Raw genomic sequence first — 22,918 nt, 5'->3', positions numbered from 1 at the left:
TGTATCCCTCTGAACTTTCTTCAATCTAACCACTTTGAGCTTCTTAGTTTCACTGCTTTTGTAATACATTTCCTCTTCTTGGAAAGATGAAACGCTTAAGGAATAACATATTTAAATTGGAGGGAAGCAGCCAAAATCAGGAGCTCAGTTGTAGCCATGTCCAGCTTTAGATGTCTATCCGCCTTCCAAGTAGAGATATCAAGTAGGCCATTTCAGGGGAGAGGTCTGTTTGGAGATATAAATGGAGCTGGCACAAAAAGGGTATTTTTAAAGTCATGGGATAGAAAGAGTTCACCAAGGCCAGAGTCCTCTGCCTTTAGTCTGGTCACTTTTTTCTTTTTCTTTTTTCAAATCTCGAGAATCTACTTATAAGTCAGGATCTAGCTTCTGCATCCTTTGCCCAGTGAAGACTTGCTCTGCTGTTTCATGTATGGTCATTATACTGCACACTTCATATAGCATCTGACATGTTCTGTTGCAATTGCTATTTTTTAAAATAGGTTTTCCTTTGCAATTAGACCAGAATTTTTTTTTTATGGAGTCAGCACCATATCTTATTTGCCTTTGTAACTCTGGTATAGCAGATGCTTAATAAACATATCTTAAACAAATGATTACAAAGTGACTCAAAATATGCTCAAGTGATCAAGTCTAGCCTGTTGGGGCTAAGGAAGGACTGCCTACATTGAGTCCGCCTGCTGTGCGTAAGGGAATTGCCTTTAAATCATGTGCTCGGTATTGAGGCAGAGGAGTAAAAATTGAGTACAATAAGTAGTATTTAAGTTTTTAAGATTTCTGTGATATCTATATCTCATATAAAAACCACACTGAAGATTTAAAAGCTTGAAATATTTCTATTTTGTATAAGGTGCAGCTGGACAAGAAACCATTTGATTCGATGCATGTTCTTTTCATTTGTTTTTAAAGCTATTATTCATTTGTTTTTATTGTATTAGTAAAAGAAAGTGTTCATTTTTATTTTTTTGAGTATTTCAAATACTTTCAGATTGTTAATTTTATAGCTTGGCCTTGTCAGAAAAAGAACTAGATGAAAGTTTTTAATTTCATAGATTACTCAACCTTTAAGTAGCTGATTCAAGTGAATTATATATTCCCTTCGATCTTTTTCTTTGCGGATGTACTCATATTTTCATTGATTTGTAAGAGTTCTTTACATGTTAGGTGAAATATATAAAAAAATGTTTATGGGTCAAAAACAGTAAATATCCACAACTTCATACAGTTCAACTTAAATCATATATTTTATGTTGGTTGCCAAGGTTTTGCCTAGTTTGTCTTTTGTTCTTTTTACCATGATGTTATTTTTAAAGCATATAACAAGTTTAAAACTTTCTTTGTGGTTTAATTTAGAGATCCTTTGCTTTGTAGTTTCCTCTATTGCTTTTTCACAGCAAAGTTCTTTCCCTCTCAAGGGCAGATAAATATTTTTGTAGTTTCATATTTTTAAATTTAACTTTTAAAATCCATCTGGAATTTTGTTTGAATGTATTGCTAGGGCCGGATCTGTTTACTGAATGATGAAACAATTACTTTCAGATTCCTGAGCTAGCTCTATTGTTTAATTTCATGCTCCATTGCTAAAATCACAAAATTATTATGTCCTAGTAATATAACATCTTTGACCTTGAGTCCTTGTAAAATACATTATTCTGGTTCCTTGGTTTAGTTTATGTATTTCAAGGACCAGTAATAATCCTGAGACTTAATTTGGCAGTGTAAATGTGTAAGTAACGGGGTACACAATACTTGGTCTACTAGATGACATCTTCCAGCATAAAATTCTATCACTCACAACACTTAACACATTGTCACGTGGACAATAAATATTGTGTAAGAAGGTATTTTTTAAGTAGAAAGATTTTTGAAAATATCTTGATTTTTTTACATAAAAAATGTAAAAAATACATTTTTTTACATTTTTACACCTTATATAAAGAAATCAAGATATTTAAAAAATCTTGTTTTTCTTAAATAGAAATTAAATATTTGGGCTTTATACTTAAGTTGGGCTTAACTTTAGAAATGATATATATGTATACTAAAAATTTTCCTTTGTGTTTAAGATAATGAATGATGACATTACTTATATGTTAAGTAGTACTATAGGCCTGTGTCAAACTGTCTGTCCCATCATAGACAGAAATTTCACTCATTTATTCTAAAGTTTTTAGAGCTTGTATTAGTGTTACTATGGAATAAAACATGCAATGTTAAATGAATTCAGCTATTCTAAATTTTTGTTATTTGATCCAAATTGTACATAATGGCTCTAATGCCAATGATAAGAAAAAAGTAAATTTCTTAAGTTTTATAATTTAGTGTGAAGGCATTCTGGAGACCCTTGGTAAGCTCTTTCAGTAAGGAAAGATCCTGGCTCCTCTCTTTTCCTTTTGAGCACCTCAAAACATCAGTAAAGATTTTTTTCTTTTTGAGACACTGAAGAAAATATGTGTATATACCAGTATCAAACTCTGTCTGAACTCAGAAACTTAATAGGTTCAGATAAATTTTTAGATAAATCCCTCAGTTTAAATTATTGCTTTTTGCCATCTAAAACAGTGGGATGTAACTGATTCTCTAATAAGCTATCCAGTTCAAAGACCAAATAAATTTGGATAGTAAGGTATACTTATATTGGCTCATGCTAGGTTTCCTTTATAATGGACCACTCAAAGGGTGAAGATGAAATGGATATAACCCTTTTGGGTTCAAAGAGTTGATGATTACCACATTATCTGAGAACCTCTGCCTTTTAGTTTCCTAGTGTTTCCTTAGGACTTATTGTGTTCCCAGACTTTAGTATGTCTGAGTAGAATGGGGAACAGACTAACTCAATAGGGACAGAGGTTTGCCCTCTTGAAATGAGTTTGTCTGAGCTGGAAGTTGAGATTTCTATGGCCACTAGGTGGCTTCAGTTGCCTGAAAAGAAAAGGTCAGGTCCAGAGGTTCTGTAGGGGTGAAAACATTTTATTTTAGGAAAATAATTTTATTTGGCAGTATTTATTTTCTGAGCTAGATTGGCAGAACAAGTTTGTTCGACTTAAAGACCTTTGAGGATCACCTACTTTCACCTTCTCGTTTCAGAAATAAGGGCATTTAGAGACTTCACCAAGTTGACTCAGCTACATTGGGCAGAGTTAGAGCTAGAACCTAAGTATCCTTTTACTTTTTAGCTAGTTTTTTAATCTGTTGAATCAGTGATACCAATCTATTTTTTATTATTATGAAGTCACAGTACAGAATTATGTATAGGCCCTGGAGAAAGATTGGGTAGGAATATTGTGTTTAAAGCAGATGGTAAAGTTGCTGGTGGCCACCTTGTGGGATGGATTGAGCAATGATAGTGTTTACTCTTAGTCAAGCTGAACTTTTAGATTAATGAGCTATATTTTTTCATGACCAAAAGAATTAAAAAATTCTTATTTGTTCTGAATGAGTCCTAGACCCTTATATATATATCCTAACTCCTTTCCTTCAGATGAATAGCACATTTTTTTTCCAAGTTGTTGTCTCTCTCAAGTTTTCTGTTGTTTTTGATTAATATTTAACCTTTATAATAGGGTTGGAAAACTTTTGTAAAAATCAAAGGCCAGTAGAAAACACAACAAACAAAGTCATTATATATCAGTTCAAAATGACTCATGACAATATTGAGTTTCTTTCCCTCTGAGCAGGATGGGGAGGAAGCAAATAGTATCATTTCATCTACTTCTATAGTAAGTTCAGGAAAACATACAACTTTTATTTTTTAAACATTTATGCTTAAGTTATTTATAATTTGTATATTATGGCTGTTTTCTAGAAAATAACAGAGATAAGGGAGACTTTAAGAGAAGAAAAAAAAGGGTGAAAGGGTGGGGAGGAAAAGAGATAATCAGGATGGTAAGAGTGATGGGGAACGAGCTAGTAAGTGAGAGAAAGGGAGACTTCTATCTGAAAGTGAAGGGAGAGAGAACAGACCAGAGAGCTCCTTGAATAGGAGTGAAGGAAGCCATGTGAGGGGACCTGGGGAGGGAGGGGGAGCCTATGTCCCAAGGGTAGAGAGAAACAAAAGGAAAAGAGAAGGGCCCACATTTCTTTTCATGGCCTCCTCCATTTTCTTAATGGTATGTTGAAGCTGAATTGAATGAAAGTGTAGTTGGTCAAGTCTAAATCCATTAAACATTTTTAATTATGTCTCATTTTCTCCTCCTTTTTTTTTTTTTAAGTGATTTAAAGGGAGCGATAGTCACTCTGAGTGATGATGGTCATTTGCAGTGTTCGTACCTGGGGACAGATCCTTCTTTGTTCCAAGCTCCAAAAGTTGAATCTAGAGAACTAAACTATGATGAACTTGATATGGAGTTGAAAGAACTTCAGAAAGTCATCAAAAATGTTAACAAATCACAAGGTATCTCATTTTCAGCTTTCTATTATAATATTCATTGTAAAATTTATATTATTTTGTATATGTATAATATTTTGTACGTGTTGATTTTCTCCCCCAGGCTTAATTAAAGTCATTTTTGTGAAAACAGCATTGCTCTTTAACATGCTAGTCTTTGCGCTTAATTTGTATATTATAGCTTCTGAAAGATATGTCCTATTTAAGGTAATACTTTTGTTAATGTGCTTCACAGACAGTGCTATCTAGGTTTTTTTCTTTAAACTCTAAGAAAGGAACATATATTTCTTCAGGTAGTGATTTTAGGCCTTTAGAAGAACAATAAAGTTTAGAGTGATCATTTATTAACTTCTAATATCCCTGAAAAAATTTTAGTTGCTTCTTTTAAAGGAAATCAGAGCAGTACATGAGTTACCACTTTATTACTAAAAATGTAGTCATTTGCAGCCCAGTGAGATAATTTATGTTTGTAGTTAATTAGCCATCCAAATGGCGTGTAGCTTGTGGTATGCTGATTTCTAGTGACTCAGAGGCTGATGATATTTTCAGTTCCTGAGTTTTGTATAACTTAATATTATCTTACTTTGGGATTCACAAGGGTATAATTTTATTATAAATTAAAAGGAGAAACAAAACACCAATCCTGCTGTTTAAGTTGGACATGTGAAAAGCATTACTTTAAGTTCTCTTCTCAGGGTCAGGTAAAAGTATTTTTTTAATGAGAAAAAATATGGACTATTTTCACATAAAAGAAATGTTAAAACAAGTAGGAATAATAAAAGAAGCAGAGCATCAAAAGCCAACCAAAACAACACAGCCAATCTTAATCCTGGTCCAATCACTTTCCTAGAGTTATGTATTTTTGAGTCTATATTACCAAGAGAGATTCAGAGGAATTTAGATAATATATTTCAAAATGTGAATATTAAAATAAAATTGTTTTGTTTTGGTTTTACACTTTCTCTTAGAAAGTTTTAAAAGTAAACGAATGAAACTTGGGTCTTTTAAGTATCTCCAAATATTTAAAAACCCATTTGTTGTCGACACCCTCTGGTCAAATAGAGAATAGTTAAAATTGGGTGTGTCATATTGCAATATACATGTTTCTCATTTTTGATACTAGTGTTTTGGGAATAATGGAATATAAGTCTCATTTTGTCATTTAAAAATATAATTAGGAAAAAATATAATTGGGGAAGAGTGGCATATATATATGTGTGTGTTTGTGTGTGTGTGTGTGTGTATGTGTGTATGAAACATGAAATTTACAGAGTTCATTAAATTTAATGTAACTTTTCACTCCAAGTTTTGTGTCTTGAGATTGTGGCATTTCTATAAACAAGGTGCTAATGATATTTTGATTAACACTTGATTATGTAAAACATTTCTCAGAAAAATCCCTTATAGCTAAGTTACTTTTTGGTGGTCAAAATGATGCCCTTGAGTACTCCAGTCTTTTCACCCAGGGATAGGCTATTTTACTTGTCATTACCCTGATTCTTCTTTGTATATTGAAATAACTGCTAATTAAGCTAGGGATGAACCCACAGACTTGAGTGCAAAGTTTATTATTTACATAACCTCAAAGTTAATATTTGAAGTTCTCTGCCCCTTCTTTGCCACCATCATTTGATTTTATTCATAAAAATGAAACAAAGACTCTAAAAAAAAAGGAGAGACTTTTAAGATAGTTTATTTCTAGAATATGGAAAAAATTTACTATTTTTTGCACTTATAAAATTGTGGTGTATTTGTTCATTAAAATACCTATAATTATATAAAAGCACCAAATCATTTCGCTATAGCAGATTGTGAGAAGTTAAAACTCTGAACTTTTTGACGACCTCATTATTCATTTAAATGCCACCTATTTTAGTGGAGTGACTTTAACTTGCAAAAAAAAATGTTCATTTCAGTCTTGTGGGTTATGTTCAGCACTTAAAGTTGTTTTTTTATTTCTTCAAAGCAATAATTGCAGCAAAATATAAAGCCAATTTAAAGAATACATTTTGTTGTACACATGGTGTATATTATCTACCATAGTAAAAGTGTTTTTGAAGCTGATTTTATGTGTATAAGTTATATGAGGAATGTATGTTATAAGCATGAAATCATATCAATAGTAATAATTTCTGTATGGCTCATGGATTTTGAAGCTTGTCATATTCAACTCGTTAGTTAGAATCCTGCCTTGCATCTCTGTTACCAGTAGTCAACAACATTTGTTAGTAGACACTTTCAAAAATAGAGTTTCCTTATGATTTATTTAAATAGTTGATATGTTCTTTCTTTGGGATAAGTATGAAGGAATGAGTACAGTATTGACATAGACGCCCACACAGCGTGTCTTCAGGAAGGAAAAGAGAGCAGTAAGATATAGGCATATAACTGAAAGTCTGCACCCATTTGAAATATGTCTAGGATAACTTACGTTGCTTCTACCATTGAGCAGTAGAAACATTCGTGCTTGGTAACCTTTTTGGAAATTCTGCTGTTCAGACTTATGTCTGGCTGTCTATAACAGAATACCCAAATAAGGTGGCTTAAACAGGCAGAGGTTTACTTCTTTCTCATGGAAAAGAAGTCCAGTAATGAGCAGTCCAGGGTTGGTTTGGCAGGTCCACTGTCATGAGGGGCTTTTGAGTCCCTCTCACCCGGGCCTTCTGTTGGTTCAGGATGGCTTCTGGAAGTCCTGCCTCACATCCGCAGCTGAGTCAGCCCACTTAAGGCTCTCTCCTGGCAGCCACGCCCTGCACAACTTCTGCTCATATCTCACTGGCCACTCCAAGCTGCAACAGAGGCTGGGAAATTTAGCGTTTTGTTTGAACACTTGGGTTGAGTACAAGATTAGGCTCCAAGCTTAGGGGAAAATTGGACTCTTCTTTCAGTAAAGAAGAACCAAAGATTCATTACTGGGTGGGCAGTGAGCAACCTTTTATGCTCTACGTTGTGGAAATTCCTATTCCAAATATTGCCATTTTGGTGAGAATGTCTGGTGGCGGTTGTAGGCAGTTCTTCTCTTTGTGAGACAGCGGATTCATGTGACATCATCCAAATGCTTTCTATATTTTTCAGTCAGCCATCCTCAGGGTTTGGGGGATGTTCCCTGTCAAGGTCACAAGGTTATTTCGGCAGTTCCAGGCAACATGTACAAATATGATTTCCAGGGAAGGAGACAGATATTTCTCCCAAGTCTCCCCATTTATTAGGGAGGAATAACTTTCCCAGAACCACACACCAGCACCCCGACTCCCATCAGTTCTCACCTCACATCTGCCAGGATTAGGTTCCATGCTCAGGCCTGAAATAACAAAAGGTCAGGGGAATGAAATCGCCATGCTTAGATTTGACCAATTCAGTGATTAAGATGGAAGAGAATTAGGGGAATTCGATGGAAGTGAATTAGATGGAAGTGAATCAGCAGAATTAGGGGTCTACCACAAAGGAGGAGGAGAAGGGAAGAATGAATGTTAGCGGGCAGCCAATAATCTGCACACATATATGTATTATTATGTATTAAATGAAAGTCATTCAGTTGTTTCTGATGCTACAACCCCATGGACTACACAGTCCATGGAATTCTTCAAGCCCAGGATACTAAAATACTGGAGTAGGCAGCTGTTCCCTTCTCCAGGAGATCTTCCCAACCCAGGGATCAAACTCAGGTCTCCCGCATTCCAGGTGGACTCTTTACCAGCTGAGCCACCAGGGAAGCCCTATGTATGTATATATACACGTATGTATGTGCATATGTATTATTTATGTTTCTTGTTTATTTAGGGTCTCTATGGCTTGTTCATAATATCTCATATTGTACTATAAATGTTTTTGAAATTATGAAATTTTAAGTTGAAAATAAAACGAACATGGTAAAAACTATTCAGTCAGTACTGAAAGCATAAAACCCAGGTCTTACTTCTACTAGAGTGTTTCAATGTATTCTTTATTAATAGTTTTGTGTATTCTGTAAGAAAGTTTTCTGTTTATATAATTGTTTTTACACAAATATGTGTGTATTAGAGACACTGTACTACATCTTGCTTTTTTAGATCAATAGCATATCTTGGAGTTCTTTCCTTGTCAGTATATAAAGATGGATAGCACTCTTAACAGTTTTGGGTTCTGGACCATTGCACGGTATTGATAATACCATAACTTAGTTAACTATTTCCCTATTAATAGAAATATAACTTAGATTTAGGCTGTTTTGTTTTTGGTAATTACCAGCAACAGAGAAACCCCTTGGACATGAGTATTGGGTAAATGTTTGAAAATAGAATTGTTAGGTTACAGGGTAAGTGAATTTTACATTTTGATTTGTTGTCGTTGTTCAGTAGCTAAACTGTGTCCAACTCTTTGCAACCCCACAGACTACAGCATGCTAGGTTTCTCGGCCCGTCATTATCTCGTAGAGTTTGCTGAAACTCATGTTTATTGAGTTGATGGTGCCATCCAACCATCTCATTCACGAACTTTTCCTCCTGCCTTCAATCTTTTCCAGCATCAGGGTCTTTTCCAATGAGTCGTCTCTTTGTATCAGGTGGCCAAAGTATTGGAGCTTCAGTTTTGACATCAGTCCTTCCAATGAATATTCAGGGTTGATTTCCTTTAGGATTGACTGGTTTGATCTCCTTTCTGTCCAAGGGACTTTCAAGAGTCTTCTCCAGCACCATAATTCAAAAACATAAATTCTTCGGCACTCAGCCTTCTTTATGGTCCAACTGTCACATCCATATATGTCTATTGGAAAAACCATAACTTTGAGTTTATGGACCTTTGTTGGCAAAATGATGTCTCTGCTTTTTAATATGCTCTCTAGGTTTGTCATAGCTTTTCTTCCAAGGAACAAGTGTCTTTTAATTTCATGGCTGTAGTCACCATCCACAGTGATTTTGGAGCCAAAGGAAATAAAATCTGCCCTTGTTTCCATTGTTTCCCCATCTATTTGCCCTGTATGTGTGTGTGCGCGTGTTAGTTGCTTAGTTGTGTCCGACTGTTTGTGACCCCATAGACTGTAGCCGGCCAGGCTCCTCTGTCCATGGAATTCTCCAGGCAAGACTACTGGAGTGGGTTGCCATTTCCTCACAAAGTGATGGCAAACGATCTTAAGATGTCACGATCTTAGTTTTTTGAACGTTGAGTTTTAAGCCAGTTTTTCCACTCTTCCTCTTTCACCTTCATCAAGAAGCTCTTTAGTTCCTCTTCGCGTTCTGCCATTAGGGAGGTATTATCTGCATAACTGAGGTTGTTGATATTTCTCCCGGCAGTTATAGCCGATTTACTGTCATGGGTTATACTCTTTTGGGCTTCTAACAGTAGCTAAGGAGAGGGAATTGAAATTCCTAACATAGGTCAGTCAGTGGGTCACATATCTTTGGGAAAAAAAGACAGTTTTTCTTTACAGTAACATAGAGGGGAAAGCTTTTCATTCTGTATTGCATCATTTTTTTTCAACATGTGAATACATTTATGGGATTATCTTTTGATGTAAGGTATAGATAAATCTTAAAACAACTTTATATAGCAATTTTTACGTTATGATTAAATATCTTTTTTTTTCTCTTAATATTACAGATGTTTGGCCCCTGACTGAGAGAGAAGATGACCTGAAAGTCTCTGCCATGGTTTCTCCTAACTTTGATTCAGTATCTGTAGGTGTATTTGCAGACTTTAAGAGGGTTTGTGATAGTGGTGGACTCTGATATATTGGAATCAGATTGTATTGGTTTAAAATCTGGGCCTCCGGATAGAAACTTCAGGGAAGATAAGTTTTAGGCCTTGTTACTTTCTAGAAACAAACATTTCTAGCATCTCAGTGTGATAACAAGTTTCTTAGGCAGATTTCTATCTTAAAAAAGGGGAAGGGAAGGGGGTTTGTCACCATTACTCTGAATTTCCCTACGTTATTTTATTTTTTCAAACTTTTTCAGTACTGGAGTATTGAGATAATCCTACTCCAGATGAATAATACTGAGCCCACTACATTTTTGTTGAATGTTCAATAAGATAATGTTTATGAAAGGCATGACTCAGAGTTTGATAATATATAGTCTTTATTACCGTGGCTGTGGTGGGAGAGTAATTTAAGAATAAAGGGTTGAGCCAGGAATTATTTTTTCTCTCATTTCTATTTGTGTGACCCAGAGCAAGGGATTTAATTTTTTGTCTCAATTTTCTTATCTGTAAGATGGTAATAGTAGTAGAATCCACTTTGTTGAATTATAATAATCAACTAACAAATCACTATAATAATATTCATAACCATCAACCCTACCACAGCCATCACTGTTCCAGTTGTCTCGTGTGTGCTCAGCTGCTGAGTCATGTCTGAGTCTTTGTGACTCTATGGACTGTAGCCTGCTAGGCGCCTCTGTCCATGGAATTTTCCAGGCAAGAATACTGGAGTGGGTTGCCATCTCCTTCTCCAGGGGATCTTTCCTAACCAGGGTTCAAACCAATGTCTCTTGTGTCTCCTGCATTGGCAGGGAGATTCTTTACCACTGCACCACCTAGGAAAATTGACTGCCATTTCCTTAATGCCAGTCACATAATGGGTGTTCAGTATATATTTGCTCTATAAATGAATCAGTTCAGTTCAGTCACTCAGTCATATCTGACTCTTTGGACCCCATGAATCACAGCACGCCAGGCCTCCCTGTCCATCATCAACTCCTGGAGTTCACTCAAACTCATGTCTGTCGAGTTGGTGATGCCATCCAGCCATCTCATCCTCTGTCGTCCCCTTCTCCTCCTGCCTTCAATCCTTCCCAGCATCAGGTTCTTTACCAATGAGTCAACTCTTTGCATGAGGTGGCCAAAGTATTGGAGTTTCAGCTTTAGCATCAGTCCTTCCAATGAACACCTTCCAATAATCACCTTTAGGATGGGGTGGTTGGATCTCCTTGCAGTCCAAGGGACTCTCAAGAGTCTTCTCTAACACCATAGTTCAAAAGCATCAAAGAATAATAAAGCTGAAAAACCAGAAAGGGGGACTGTCCTTGGTTACATTACCTTATCTTTTTGTTTAGTTTTCTTTAAGCACTTGTTAGATTACGGTTGGTTTTCTCTCACTGCCTGAAGTTGGGCCAAAATCTATCTAGTTTATCTGTCTGTACCAAAGTCGACCAATTTAGGCAAGTGATCAAATTCACTCATTTTACTGTATATGAGATCTATGTCATATAACTTTGCTTAGGAAATGACTTTGATATTTAGGTATCAGAATAGAATATAGTAAGTAATTCCATAGCTTTTTGAAGAATAATCTTAGTACAAACAGCCAACCGAAGTTGTGATAAAAATTGCATTAACATTGCCTTAGTATAGTAAGTTGGATATTCTTGGAAAAAAAAAAAAAGTACGACTATATATGAAAGAAACATTCACCCAGTTGAGTCACATAGTAGCGGTACTGTTCTAAACATTGGATATTCAGCACACCATTTCTCACTCTACCTGAAGGGTGTAGTCTGAGTGGAACATTTCTGCTTAGTTAGCTGACAAATGTACACACATTTTCTTGCCTTGGAAATGATTCTTTTTTTCCTTTGGGCAACTTATATAATTTTTTTCTAGGTTTTTCTCTTAGACATCGGCTATTTGAAATGAGGAATTCCCTTTCTGTTCTTTAGCAACTTTTGATCTTTGTGAGTAAAGGCTTTATGTAATAGCACTGTATTTTAATATGTATTTCCCTACTGGTAACCTGAAGTGCTTTTTCCTCCTAACTAGGTATCTCTTTCCAGCTCCATTTCCCCATCTCACAGTTTTTTTCCTTCTTAAGAAAGGAAAGGATTCTCGAGAGTATCATATTCATCTCATTGGAAAACATCAGTCCAATGATTTATGTGGCTTTGGTGCCATATTGTCTTCATATAGCTATTTCTCTCTGGCTATAATTTCATGTTTCCAAAGGACTTTTGTCCTTGAAATATCAAGGTGTTTAGGCATGGATGGAAAAGAGCAAGAAACAGGAGATGTTGGTTTCTTTTCTAGATTTGCCGACAGCTAAATGTAAAACATTTCCTGGATTTTAGTACTAATTTTAGGTAATACTAGAGCAAAAAGTCTGGCTTAATATTTTATTTTCAGTCATTATTGTGAAAGCACACATCCAAAAAATAATGTAATTTGTGCTAGACTGTTGTCTTTTATGGAAGAGACAAATATCGCTATCCTCTATTCTTGATTGAGAAGTTCAATCAGAGTTCATATACAGTTTCCTATGGAATCATATATAGGATATGAATATCCTTACTCTTAATTATGCTGATGACCATGGCATCATACCAATCCCCACTGCTTAGAAGAGGCTTAATTTTTCTCAGTAAAATAATTCCAACTAGGTTAATTTAAAGTACAATGGATTTATTCACTGGTTGGACAGAGACTTTATGATCATAATTGTTCCCTTAGGAATCCATGTGGGTATTATTAGAAAATATGTTACCCTTTGATCTTATTCTGTCATATAATGACCATATTTTTTCCTCTCAATCTACTGCTCTAAAAAATAAGTTATAAATTCTAAGGAAATATTTGCTGTATTATATTCTGAATTCTTTAAGAGAGAGGACCAGGTAACCCAGGCTGATTCTCAAAGAGTGAAAGAATTTATGATATTTACTGGTAAAAAAATAAACTGCTACTTTTGTTTTATTTTCTAGATGTCTTTATATCATTAATTACATGCCTTAGATACATATTATTAATTAGAATAAAGCATACCTTTGACAAGTTAAAAACACAAGGACCTAAAAAAAAGGCATAATGTTTATATAGAAAATATATAGAGGTCTTGTTTTATATAATATAAAGAATGAATTGATAGAATTAGTTTCAATTTTTAAGGAAATTTGGCAGTAGTTTGATAATAAAGTATGTGAACTTTTCTTCCCTTTTTTGGTGGGTGTGTTTTTTAATATTAGTTCATGACTTTCCAAATGAAGCCATCCAAAAAAGCCACAGTAATTCTTTTAGTCTGTCATCAGAGTGATGAATCCTTTTTGCCTTTTTTATTTTTGGTGGTGGGAAGTATAAATCAACCCCACTGTGTTTACTTACAGATGTATAGTACTTAAACAATTCTTTCCTCCCTTTAATTTTCAATTCTGTGTTTACAGCAAGCTACTGATGTTGATGTGGGAGCTGACCTTGTCCCTTCAGTCACAGTGAAGGTATTGTACCATAGTTGTAGGCTCTAATGTGCAAGCAGTGTCATGCATTTCATCACATCTGTCACTGTTGTCACCCTATAAGTAGCATATGGAAATATAAAAGAAACACTTGGTAGGCAGAAGAGCTAATACACATTTTTCCAAATAGGACATCAAAATGGCGTAGCATAACTGATTATCAGGGAAATGCACATCAAAATCACAAGAGATGTCACTTCACAACTTAGAATGGCTATCATCAAGAAGACAAGAGATAACAGGAGGATGAGGATGTGGTGAGAATGGAGCCCTTAAATATTGTTGGTGGGAATATAAATCGATCCAACCAGTACTGAGATCATTTGGAGGTTCCTTAAAAAATTAAAAAAACATCTTCTATATGATCTAGCAACTCCAATTCTGGGTATAAATCAAAGGAAATGAAAACAGTATTTCCCATGAGATATATACACTCTCATGCTTATGACAGTTTTATTCACAAAATAGCCAAGATACAGAAACAACCCAAATGCCCATCAATGGTTGAATGGATAAAAAAAAAAGATATGGTACATTTACACCCTAGAATAGTATTCACCTATGAGAAGGGAGGATATCCTTCCATTTGCAACAACATGGGTGGATCTTAAGCACATTGTGCCAAATAAGATAAGATGGACAGAGAAAGACAAGTACTATATGATATCACTTATATTTGGGACTCTGAAAAAGCTAAGCCTGTAAAAACACAGGGTAAAATGGGCTTGAGGCTTCCCACGTGGCTCAGTGGTAAAGAATCTGCCTGCCAATGCAGGAGCTGCAGGAGATGTGGGTTCGACCCCTGGCTGTGGAAGATCCCCTGGAGGCAGAAATGGCAACCCATTCTAGTATTCTTGCTGGGGTAATCCAGTGGGCTGCAGTCCATGGGGTCGCTTATCAGGAGTTTGGGTAGGGTTGAGTGATGATTTGAAGGGAATACAGGAGTACACTTGTAATGAGTAGTAAATAAACTATAAATATCTGATGCACAGGGTAATGAATATAGATAATAATATTGTACTGTAGTTATGTGATATGATAAATTTCACTGGGTTGGCAATCATATTGGCAGTGTATAAATGTATCAAGTAACATCTATGATCCATAGGGTCACAAATTGTCAGACACGACTGAAGTGACTTAGCACAGCACAGCACACAATGTGCTGTACACCTTAAATATGCACAATATGACACATTAAATTTATTAAATTAAAAAAAGATTTCTTGGTTAAAAAAGTGAAAAAAAGGAAAACCCAAACACTTGACATTTGTAAGTTTTCCTTAGCTTTGGGAAGTAAATAGATAACCTTTATCATTTCCTACAAATATAAAACTGGTATTTATAGCAGTATGTATATAATAATAAATTGTTATGAATTAGTCCTACCTTTAGTTCAATGTGTAGTATGATTGGGGGTTATTTTTTAGAAACAATATTTAAATATACTAAAGGAATTGTGTCATCACATTCACAGTAGACCGAGCAGCTCACTTCAGTATTATATATATATATTGGGAAATCATATGAATATTAATAATATCTTTCTTCTATGTGTGTGTTTAAAAAGAATTCCCAGCCATTTATCTGCCATAATATTAGCTTTAAATGGATGTATTTATAGCAGGAAAATGCTAAACGAAGAAGCCACAGAGTAGAGTAGTGACAAATTGATAGTGCCCCCAAAATACAATGTGAACGATGTGGTTTTGGTTAAGATTTTTAGTCCTGCCATTGTAGAATTTTAGAACTAGGACTCAAATGTGGAACCCTCTTAAGGCATTTAGATTAAAGTGTGGTAATCAGTCAGCACATTATTAAGCTGAAAATATTTATCACTGCCCAGACGTTGGAGCCAGGGAAAGTTGTGGATCTTGGCGATTCGCTAAGTCAAAACTTGGACGGGACTTTATATTTTCTTAGATTATGGGTTGCTGTCCTTGGAGGAGCTTGACAGGGCACCAGGCTTTACCAATTGTGTTCGCTTACACTGGACCCAGCGGGTGGCCCAAGTGTGGGGATCTTTGGTAGAAGCTGAAGGGAGCCCAATCTTATAACTGTTTCCTAAGCTAATTTTTTTGGATTCTTGCCACTGGAAACAAGGGTGGTCTTTTCCCAGTCTCCCTTCCCCCTATCCAATCAAAGAGCTCTATCTCATTAATACTTCTGAGTCTGGAAAAGCTTTAGTGGCAAGAAATCAAACATTTAAGATAAAAAAAACAACAATCCTGCAGTGTTCCAGGAATGATCTGTAGACTTTTGTGTAGGGAAATCCCTTTTATATCTATCTACTGATATTGTTCTGACACATACATATAATAATTCAGGAGCATGTTGTAAATTTCAAAAAGAAATCTTATACCTAAACCAGATAACATTGCTCATGGTAATTTTCCCCGCAACTACTATTAATTGCTGTAAATAAATACACCTTTCCCTCCCATGCAGTTCTTAGGCTTTCCTGTATAACAGCCACCTCCAAATGATGGCGTGACACTACTGGAAATTTCTCCTTCATTATGGGAATTTAACTGTGTTTGAGAATGATGAAGTTACACGCTCTTCCTTATTGCCACGATAAAAGAATAAGAAAGAATGCGATACTCTAGAGTTACACAAAATCAGCTTGACTTTCACGGCGGACACCGTGACTTCCTGTTTCTGCCTGACAGTTCCTATACAAATTTCTGTTATAAATCTCTCCTTATAGCCTTTAATAACAACAGCAGCCAAAATATATAACCATACAAGTTTCCGTCATAATAAATCCTGTTAATTGAGAAAATTTTTCCATCCGTTCCAAGTGAATGAAGATGTGGCTACCTTGCGTATGTGTTCATGATGCGTGGCCATCTGTTCCAGGCGACCAAGGCAGAGTGGTTGTTAATACCTGGCCTTTGGAGTCATGTTTATATATCTAGGATAAAAATTTGGTATTATATTTCCTAAGGATCGTATTTTATTTTGTTAGAAATGGAAAATAGCATGGAAAACGCTCATATTCATGTTTCATATTTTCCCCTTAATATTCTATAATTATTTTTCTCTTAAAATGTGAGGTTTATGATCTAGCCAAGTCTTTAACTTTTTTATTTTGGCTCAAACACAACTCTTCTTTGTTACTGTGGTTATTTTTGTCACACATCATCTTGATTCATATTTGAAAGTGCCTAGTCCATTGTTGGGATTCAATAAATCTATGTATAAGAGTTACCACCATCCATCTTCCATCTAAACTAAATGCAAACACTTGTAACAATGTAAAATTGTATGATTGTTGTCTAAGTATGCATTGTTATGCCTAGCAGAGTCAGAATGTCTGCCTCTTTAAAAGTGGCTTATTACTACTTTAAGGATTTTTCATTTTCATTTTTAAAGCTAAGCTCTTGTGAGACCTTCATGGTCATTCTTTTTGGCTCACTTGCATATATTGGCTTGATGGTCTTAGACGTGTTTTTGAGTTTCTCTGAACCTCTATTTTTAAACTGTAAAATGGGGGAACTTTTTCATTTGCAGTTGTTTTGATTCTTAACCACAGCTAATTAAGAGCATGGGCTCTGGACTGACAGACAGAAGTTAAATGATGGTTCTTCCACGTATAATCAGGGTTGCCTTGGTCAAATTATCTAGCTTCTCTGAGTCACATTTTTCTCTTATGTAAAATGGGATATAGTGATAGGTAGTACCTGTTTCACAATGTTGTAATGGGTAAATGAGATAATACACACAAATAATTTATTAGGATGGTTCCATGAATATAGAAAGCTGCTAATGGTTATTATCATTAATTTTATTTAAAATATATGTACAGACAAGTATGGCAAAATGGTTGTCTGAGGAGGCCTTACAAACAGGTATGAAAAGAAGAGAAATGAAAGGCAAATGAGAAAAGGAAAGATATACCCATTGAATGCAAAGTTCCAAAGAATATCAAGGAGAGATAAGAAAGCCTTCCTCAGTGATCACTGCAAAGAAATAGAGGAAAGCAATAGAATGGGAAAGACTAGGGCTCTCTTCAAGATAATTAGAGATACCAAGGGAATTTTCATGCAAAGATGGGCTCAATAAAGGACAGAAATGGTATGGACCTAAGAGAAGCAGAATATACTAAGAAGAGGTGGCAAGAATACACAGACGAAGTATACAAAAAAAGATCTTCATGACCCAGATAATCACTATGGTGTGATCACTCATCTAGAGCCAGACATCCTGGAATGCGAGGTCAAGTGGGTCTTAGGAAGCATCACTAAGAATGAAGCTAATGGAGGTGATGGAATTCCAGTTGAGCTATTTCAAATCATAAAAGATGATGCTGTGAAGGTGCTTCACTCAATATGTCAGCAAATTTGCAAAACTTAGCAGTGGCCACAGGACTAGAAAAGGTCAGTTTTCATTCCAATACCAAAGAAAGGCAATGCCAAAGAATGCTGAAACTACTTCACAATTGCACTCATCTCACACTCTAGCAAAGTAATGCTCAAAATTCTTCAAGCCAGGCTTCAACGGTACATGAACCGTGAATTTCCAGATGTTCAAGCTGGATTTAGAAAAGGCAGAGGAACCAGAGATCAAATTGCCAACATCCGTTGGATCATTAGAAAAGCAAGAGAGTTCCAGAAAACCATCTATTTCTGCTTTATTGACTATGCCAAAGCCTTTGACTGAGGGGATCACAACAAACAGTGAAAAGTTCTTAGAGCTAGAAATACCGACCTTCCTCCTGAGAAATCTGTATGCAGGTCAAGAAGCAACAGTTAGCACTGGATATGCAACAACAGACTGGTTCCAAGTAGGAAAAGGAGTATGTCAAGGCTGTATATTGTCACCCTACTTATTTAACTTATATGCAGAGTTCATCGTGAGAAATGTTGGGCTGGATGAAGCACAATCTGGAATCAAGATTGCCAGGAGAAATATCAATAACTTCAGATATGCAGATGACACCAGCCTTATGGCAGAAAGTGAAGAAGAGCTAAAGAGCCTCTTGATGAAAGTGAAAGAGGAGAGTGAAAAAGTTGGCTTAAAGCTCAACATTCAGAAAATGAAGATCATGGCATCTGGTCCCATCAGTTCATGGCAAATAGATGGAGAAACAGTGGAAACAGTGTCAGACTTTATTTTGGGGGGCTCCAAAGTCACTGCAGTTGGTGATTGCAGCCATGAAATTAAAAAAAATTTGCTCTTTGGAAGAAAAGCTATGACCAAGCTAGACAGCTTATTAAAAAGCAGAGACATTACTTTGCCAACAAAGGTATGTCTAGTCAAAGTTATGGTTTTTCCTGTAGTCATGTATGGGTGTTAGAGTTGGACCATAAAGAAAGCTGAGTACCGAAGAACTGATGCTTTTGAACTGTGGTGTTGGAGAAGACTCTTGAGAGTCCCTTGTACTGCAAAGAAATACAACCATTTTAAAGTCCATCTTAAAGGAAATCAGTCCTGAATATTCACTGGAAGGACTGATGATGAAGCTGAAAGAAACCCCAATACTTTGGCCACCGGATGCGAAGAAATGACTCATTTGAAAAGACCCTGATGCTGGGAAAGATTGAAGGTGGGAGAAGGGGACGACAGAGGATGAGATGGTTGGATGGCATCATCAATTCAATGGACAAGAGTTTGAGTAAACTCTAGGAGTTGGTGATAGACAGGGGGGCCTGGCGTGCTGCAGTCCATGGGGTCGCAAAGAGTCAAACATGACTGAGTGACTGAACTGAACTGACAGTCCTGTAAGTAGGTGTTAATTGCTCAGTAGTGATACCTTAGGCTGTAGCCTTTTTGTGACACTATTGACTGTAGCCTTCCAGGCTCCTCTGTCCATGGAGTTCTCTAGGCAAGAATACTGGAGTGGGTAGCCATTCCCTTCTCCAAGGGATCTTCCTGACACAGGGATGGTACCTGGGTCTCCTGCATTGCAGTCAGATTATTTATTGTCTGAGCCACCAGGGAAGGATTACTATTAATAAAATATTTAAATTATATTCTATTTATTTAAGGAATAGCCATTAGAAAGAATGTTGTAGTACTTGCATAGTCCTTCCTGTAATTACCATTAGGATTTTACTAAAAAGGTATTATGAATTTTAGAATAAATCTGTTCTCCTAGTAAACACATTTTCTGCTCTACTAACTCTACGGTGTGCCTGTGTGAATGAAAGACACAGCCTGTGCGAACCAAGCTTGGAGCCCTGCTCTGCAGTTCCAGGGTGACCTCATATAGCTTATGGCAGACACCTGTTGGGGGTTTATAGCAACCTGCCAATGCCAAGAGGCACCCAACGTCTCCTTTGGGGACTGACCAGAAATGGGCAAAATGTGTGGACCGAACTCTCCTTTCTCAGTCAAATTTTCCGGTCTCTTTGACCATTTCATAACTTCATGGGAATTAGAGGTACTAACCTAATCTGTCGGATCATAGACTTTCAAGGGCCTTGTGATCTGTGCTATTACTGTGTACTGTTATGCAGAGTTCCTCCCTTACCCAGGGCTCATAAAGTGAAAATCTGAGGATTCATTGTTCATTTGCTGTGTTTATTGTATTTATTTCCATCAATTATTGTCCTTTAAAATTTTTACTTTGCAAGTCAAAAATTTTATGTTTATTTTTAAATGGTACAGAATACACACATCAGGTAAAATTAATACATTTACTGAATCTAATTGTATATGGATAGTGTTTGTAGGCAAGTTATACTTGTATATTATTTTTCTATCTGTAACTTGTATATATATGTGTGTGTATATATATATATAATTAAGGTATAGTTGATACATGCCTTTTACCTAAGAGAAAATTAAAAATGTCTTTTCTCAAAAATTAAGTATGCCCTTGCTTGTGCCCAGTCACTAAATCATGTCCAGCTGTTTTGTGACCCCCTGGATTGTAGCCCGCCAGGATCCTCTGTCCATGGGATTTCCCAGGCAAGAATACTGGAGTGGGTTGCCATTTTCTTCTCCAGGGGATCCTTCCAACCTAGTGATCGAACCCAGGTCACCTGGATTGGTAGGCAGATCTTTATCACTGAGCCACCAGGGAAGCCATGCCCTTGCACTATGCTAATTAGTAGTGAAATGAATCTGTCTCATATACTATAGAGGCAAGACTGAATTGCTCCAAGGCAAAAAAGCCATGTAGAAGAAAGCTTCTCGATTCTGGTTGTACATAGGTCTTACCTGGGGAACTATTAAGAAAAATACCAATACCCAGGTCTGCCCCCTGAGATTGTGACTTAATTGGTCTAACAACACTACTGGGCTAGTGACTGTAATAAATCTGGCTTACCATGTGGATAAACTTAGCCAATGGAGATGATTCAAAGAGGCTGGGATGTTTAGGAGACAAAATCCAAAGAGAGAATGTTCCCAATGGAAGCCAGATCTTTAAGCTTTTTCTTTGATTCCCTTAGCACTGTGGCCCAGCAAAGATCTTTGGGCCTGATGAATTCTGCTAATGTTTCTCTTAAGGGGGAGTGAGAGAAGTCCTGGCCTTCTCAATCCATACTCACCCTATTTCTGAGGTAGTCTATGACCCCAGAATTCTTAGCTATTAATTCTAATTGGAATGGGAGGGTTTTCTTAGCATCATCAACCAAGAGCACCAGTTTGGAAATACAGCCAGCTTAGAAATGTAGTCAATTAGTCAATATTGCCATTCTTTGATGTTTTCTAGAGTAGTTATGTCAGCTATTTTTGCTGTTAAGCCATAGAAGAAAATATAGTAAACTACATATGTATTTAAACTAGTAAATACCTACCTAGTAAGGAAATCTTTAGAGAGCAATTAACTTCTGAAAAAGGTGATGTACTGATACTAGATAAAATGAATAATTCATGATGCCATATCTGTAAAGAAGAATTAACACATATAATATTTTAAGATGTAATTATTCACCAAATATGGGGGAAGATTTTTTGGGTCTGCTATTGATAGAGCATTTTTAATACTTTTATTCAGTTATAATTCACATACTATGCAATTATAGGGCCATAGGGTCACAACGAGTCATACACGACTGAAGTGACTTAGCATGCACACATGTGCAAAATGATCACCACAATTTAACTTTTGAACATTTTTGTCCTCCTCGCCCCCCGCCCCCCCGCCCAGTAAAAACCCTGTATTCCTTAGCTGTTGCTTTCTTTTCTCTCCACACCCCCACCTTCAATCCTACTACCATCCCCAAGCAGCTGCTAATCTATTTTCTGTCTCTGTAGATTTGCCCACTCTGGATATTTCATATAAATTGCACCAAATAATATGTGGTCTTTTTGTGACTTCTTTCATTTAACATATTAATAATGTAGTGTACCCATGTTGTAGCATGTATCAGTACTTCATTAGTTTTATTACTGAATAATATTTCATTGCATGGATATTCCATATTTTGTTTGTCACTTCATCAGTTTATGGATGCTTGGGTTGTTTCTAATTTTGGTTATTGTGAATAATACTGCTAATACATGTGTACCAGATTTTGGGTGGACATTTGTTTTATTTCTCTTCATAAGGAATTATGAGGTTAAATGATAAATTTATGTTTAATTTTAAAAGAAACTGTCAGACCTTTTTTTTTGATTAGCTATACCGTTTTACATTTCCAACAGCAATTTATGCAGCTTCTTGTTTTCTCCACATTCTTGGTAACACCTGTTTTTCCCTTTTTGATTATAGCATTTTAGTGGATGTACAGTAGTATTCCAATGTGGTTTTACTTTGTATTTCATACAGCGATTTTGAGCATTCTTTCATATGCTTATTGGCTATTTGTTTATCTTCTTGGAGAAAAAGTCTGTTCGACTCCTTTGCCCAGTTTCTAACTGGGTAGAACTTTTTAATCTACTACTTATGTTACACATTATGTTTTGTGATAGCTCATTTTTTTTCTTAGATGGTATTTCTCTAATTATTTGTTATTTTTTAAGTAGTTGTAGTATTCTATCAATTTGGAAAGCATGTAATTTTCTGTCAATAGCAATTTCTATTTTCTCAGGTCACACTGAAGAATCGAGTAGCATTGCAGAAGATCAAATTATCAATCTATGTGCCACCACCTTTAGTACTAACTGGTGATCAGTTCACCTTTGAATTTATGGGTAAGTGTTTTCTTTTGGCTGAAAGTCTATCATGGTGTGAGGGTTTTTTTTAATTAGTTTTTTTTATTAGTAGATTTATGTCATGGCTCTATTTCTTATCCGAATATATCAGGTATTTTCCTGAAATCATTGTGTTGTTTTGCTTATATTTCCTCTCTAAACATCAGTCATGGACATTCAATGAATGGCTGTTGAGCCATAGTAATTACAGATTTTCAAGCAATTTTCT

General features: G+C 36.0%; 1 protein-coding gene across 6 annotated transcripts in view; it reads left to right on the top strand.

The window, feature by feature from the left end:
* BBS9 (Bardet-Biedl syndrome 9) overlaps positions 1–22,918 on the top strand; it is a 465,907-nt gene that overhangs the window by 188,658 nt on the left and 254,331 nt on the right. For all 6 annotated transcript variants that reach the window (XR_006059773.2, XM_060414770.1, XM_004007907.4 and 3 more), the window contains exons 10-13: positions 4,230–4,411; positions 9,980–10,056; positions 13,528–13,581; positions 22,587–22,689. Coding sequence is in view for 5 of the 6 variants with exons in the window: in XM_060414770.1 (XP_060270753.1) it covers positions 4,230–4,411; positions 9,980–10,056; positions 13,528–13,581; positions 22,587–22,689 (416 nt within the window). In the remaining variant the exon portion in view is untranslated. The remainder of the gene's footprint in view (positions 1–4,229; positions 4,412–9,979; positions 10,057–13,527; positions 13,582–22,586; positions 22,690–22,918) is intronic.

The sequence above is a fragment of the Ovis aries genome, chromosome 4 (assembly GCF_016772045.2).
Source record: "Ovis aries strain OAR_USU_Benz2616 breed Rambouillet chromosome 4, ARS-UI_Ramb_v3.0, whole genome shotgun sequence".
Taxonomy (NCBI): domain Eukaryota; kingdom Metazoa; phylum Chordata; class Mammalia; order Artiodactyla; family Bovidae; genus Ovis; species Ovis aries.
Note: the sequence above shows the minus strand (reverse complement) of the source record. Positions and strands in the feature narration are given on the sequence as shown.